Here is a 3247-nt window from a genome sequence, read left to right as displayed (position 1 = left end):
TCTTCTTTTTTCCCCTAATCCTGTCAATTTTCACATGGAGTCACGTGACTGGAAGATATCACCACCAAGAAAAACTCACTACAATCGTGAGTGTATTGAACCCAATTTACTTTGACTATATGAAGCAGTTGTGCAGCAGCAACACCTTCTGGCAACTTCCGGTATCTGCCAGAACACACTACATTATTTAAAATGAATATATTGTACAAATACAGTAAAGGTTGTGCTCTTTTTACAAGCTGGGTATACATTTTAAAATTTTTTCATATGATGAGAAGGCCAAATAAATAGATCTTAATTGGATGTAGCTACCAACAGGCTGGGTCCAATTAAAATGATCTGATTTGTCTGGCCAATGTGCTAGGGTGACCCACTGGGGGAGAACTTTATCAACATGCCAATGCAGTTCACACCTCATGGGTCTTTCAATCCTACCCAATAAATATCTGGTATATTTCTGGCCACATATATGTTGGGAAGTCCATTGGAAGGGCCCAATACAAGACCTAATAAACTTTAATGTCTGAATGGATCAGATTGGCAGCTTTTATCACACCGCAGATTTCTTATTTTATAGGTATAAGTAAGTCCGACAATGCCCAAAAATAAAGAAAATCGGAGGGTTTGAGATGGGAAAGAAACATATTTTTGAAGACAAAGGCAAGAGATTCCCTGTACAATTCATAACTTTACATTTTGTGCTATAGTTTATACAGGAGTAGTGGCCAGCTCAATGGTGTAGCTTCCACCATCCCCAACTACAGTTAGATGATTGCAATAGTTGCCAATAAAATGGGCAGCCAATTATGAGTTTTAACACTGAAAAGCAAGTTGTAGGTAAAACATAGACTTAGCAACCTCCCAATAAAAGGGTAATTTCCCTATATTTATACATATCTAATAACCTCTTACAGGGAGTAACTTATTAGGCCCCCAAAAACATATCAAATTGGAAATTCAGTTAGCAGAAAAGGTTATTATAATGAGCACTATCCCTTGGCTTTATTACGCTAACAGAACATAATAAAGTCAAAGAGCTAGTCCCCATTGCAATAAGCTTGTGTGTCGGTAATCCTCTGTTGTCTATAGAACACTGGGGAGTGCCGTCTCATGAATGACTGTAGCACCAAGGAGGCCAGGGTGTGCATGGGGCAGTCTTTTTTCAATATGGAATCAAGTCACCACAAAGGGAACAATTGATATAAAATGTAGCTGTTTGCAAGCATGTATTTTAATTAAAAAAATTATTATTTATAATAAACAAATACTTGGATTTTAGACCAAATTGGATTCTATAGTCTTGCTTTTGCTTTTAACATATGATTTTGGTAAATCCTCAGAGAAAGCATTCTCAAGAGCAACCTGGATAGAATTCCTGAATATGCTCTTAACTTCCCTTCCCATAAAGACATAAAGGAAAGGGTTGACACAGCTGTTGAGAAATGCCAGGCTGGTGGTGATAGGAATTCCAATATCCAGAATGCTTTGCGGAATGTCTTCATTAGTGTGTCGAGACATTTCCAAAAAGGAGAAGACATGGAAGGGAAACCAGCAGACAAAAAATGATATCAGAACAGCGACGATAATTTTGAATGGCTTTGTAGATGTGAATGTGTGATTCATTTTGAGTTTAAATGCAATCACTGTGTAACAAAACACAATTATGGCAAAAGGAATGAAAAAGCCAAGGATGAATCTTGTTGTCACTGTAGCCTTGATATTTAGCTTTCCTGAATCAGTCAATACTCCATCATCAGTGGAACCATAGTCAATGTAGCACGTAATAGAACCATGATGTTCTACATATGTGTCTCTAAAAACAAAATAAGGTACACTAGCACATAAGGCAAGAAGCCAAATAATCAGAGTGACCAATGAGGCCAAGCGCGGTGTCCTGTGGTTCTGGGACCAGACAGGGTACACAACAGAGACACACCGGTCTATACTGATAGCGGTGAGTAGAAAGACACTGGCAAACATGTTGATAAAAGTCAAAGTACTGTATAATTTGCACATGAAGTTACCAAAGGGCCAGTGGAAATAGAGGACAAAATAGACAAATATGATGGGTAGAAAAAATGTGAAGAGGAAATCTGCAATGGCCAAATTAAGGAACCACACACTATTGATTGTCTTTTTCATCCTGAAACCTGCAATCCAGATGACCAAGCCATTCCCAGTTGTCCCAAGTAAAAAAGCTACAAGATAGAGTACCATAGAGGCAACATACAAAATATGTCCTATGCGTTTGATTTGTGGGTCCAGCTCATGGATCTCTGAAGTAGAATTCATGGTTGTGTTTAAAGAAATGGAAACATTATCCATGATGCGGTTGTTCATGTGTTTGCTGAAAATACCGCTTTGTTTTTCCCTGAGACAAAACATATACCAGTTAGTTTCTTCATTAAATACAGCCAACAAATGTATTTTGTATGTATCTTGGACCAATTATGGCCATACATTGCACAATACTCCAATTAGCTAAGGGAGTGGATATTTGTTTGATTTTACCATCTAATTGGCATTAGTTGTTACATGTTTTTCTCTCTGGCTCAGGCTATACCAGAGTCCTAATTTAATACAGTTATTGGATCCATTATCCTGAAACTTGTCCAAAAAATCCAAAAAGCTCGGAATTACGGAATGGCTTATAGACTCCATTTTATCCACATAATCCCAATTTTTAAAAATGATTTCCTTTTTCTCTGTAATAATAAAACAGTAGCTTATTCTTGATCCCAACTAAAATGTAATCAATCCTTACTGGAAGCAAAACCAGCCTTTTGGGGTTATTTAATGTTTAAAGGTTTTTCTAGTAGACTTAAGGTATGAAGATCCAAATTACAGAAAGATCCATTACCTGGAAGACTCCAGGTCCTGAGCATTCTGGATAACAGGTCCAATACCTATATTAATCAAGGAGACAATCTCTGCCCCTCTATAGCTGAGTTATTTTCCAAAAAAAAAGATTGGTCAGCATGGCCATTAGCACAGGCAGAGATTCTCTACTATAAGTAAGTACTCTATATACTATAAGTAGTATTTGATTCTGGGGTGCAACCTGCTTATCATGAGGCAGTCAGGGCAGGAAACATAATTTGTTATACTAATGATAACAATGCTTTTTATTCACATGTTTATGATTATAAAATAAACAAATCACCATATAACATCAAGAAAACCCCAATATAGTGGCCCAAACTATAATCATCTGGCCACATTTTTCTATTTCTAGGCTGTCACCTCC

General features: G+C 37.1%; 1 protein-coding gene across 1 annotated transcript; it reads right to left on the bottom strand.

The window, feature by feature from the left end:
* Positions 1–725: 725 nt before the first annotated feature.
* Positions 726–2433, bottom strand: LOC121396171 (formyl peptide receptor 2-like). Its single transcript, XM_041570734.1, has one exon. It carries the CDS (start codon positions 2383–2385, stop codon positions 1276–1278), a length of 1110 nt encoding a protein of 369 aa, XP_041426668.1. The 5' UTR covers positions 2386–2433; the 3' UTR covers positions 726–1275.
* Positions 2434–3247: the final 814 nt, after the last annotated feature.

Source organism: Xenopus laevis, chromosome 7S (assembly GCF_017654675.1).
Source record: "Xenopus laevis strain J_2021 chromosome 7S, Xenopus_laevis_v10.1, whole genome shotgun sequence".
Taxonomy (NCBI): Eukaryota; Metazoa; Chordata; class Amphibia; order Anura; family Pipidae; genus Xenopus; species Xenopus laevis.
Note: the sequence above shows the minus strand (reverse complement) of the source record. Positions and strands in the feature narration are given on the sequence as shown.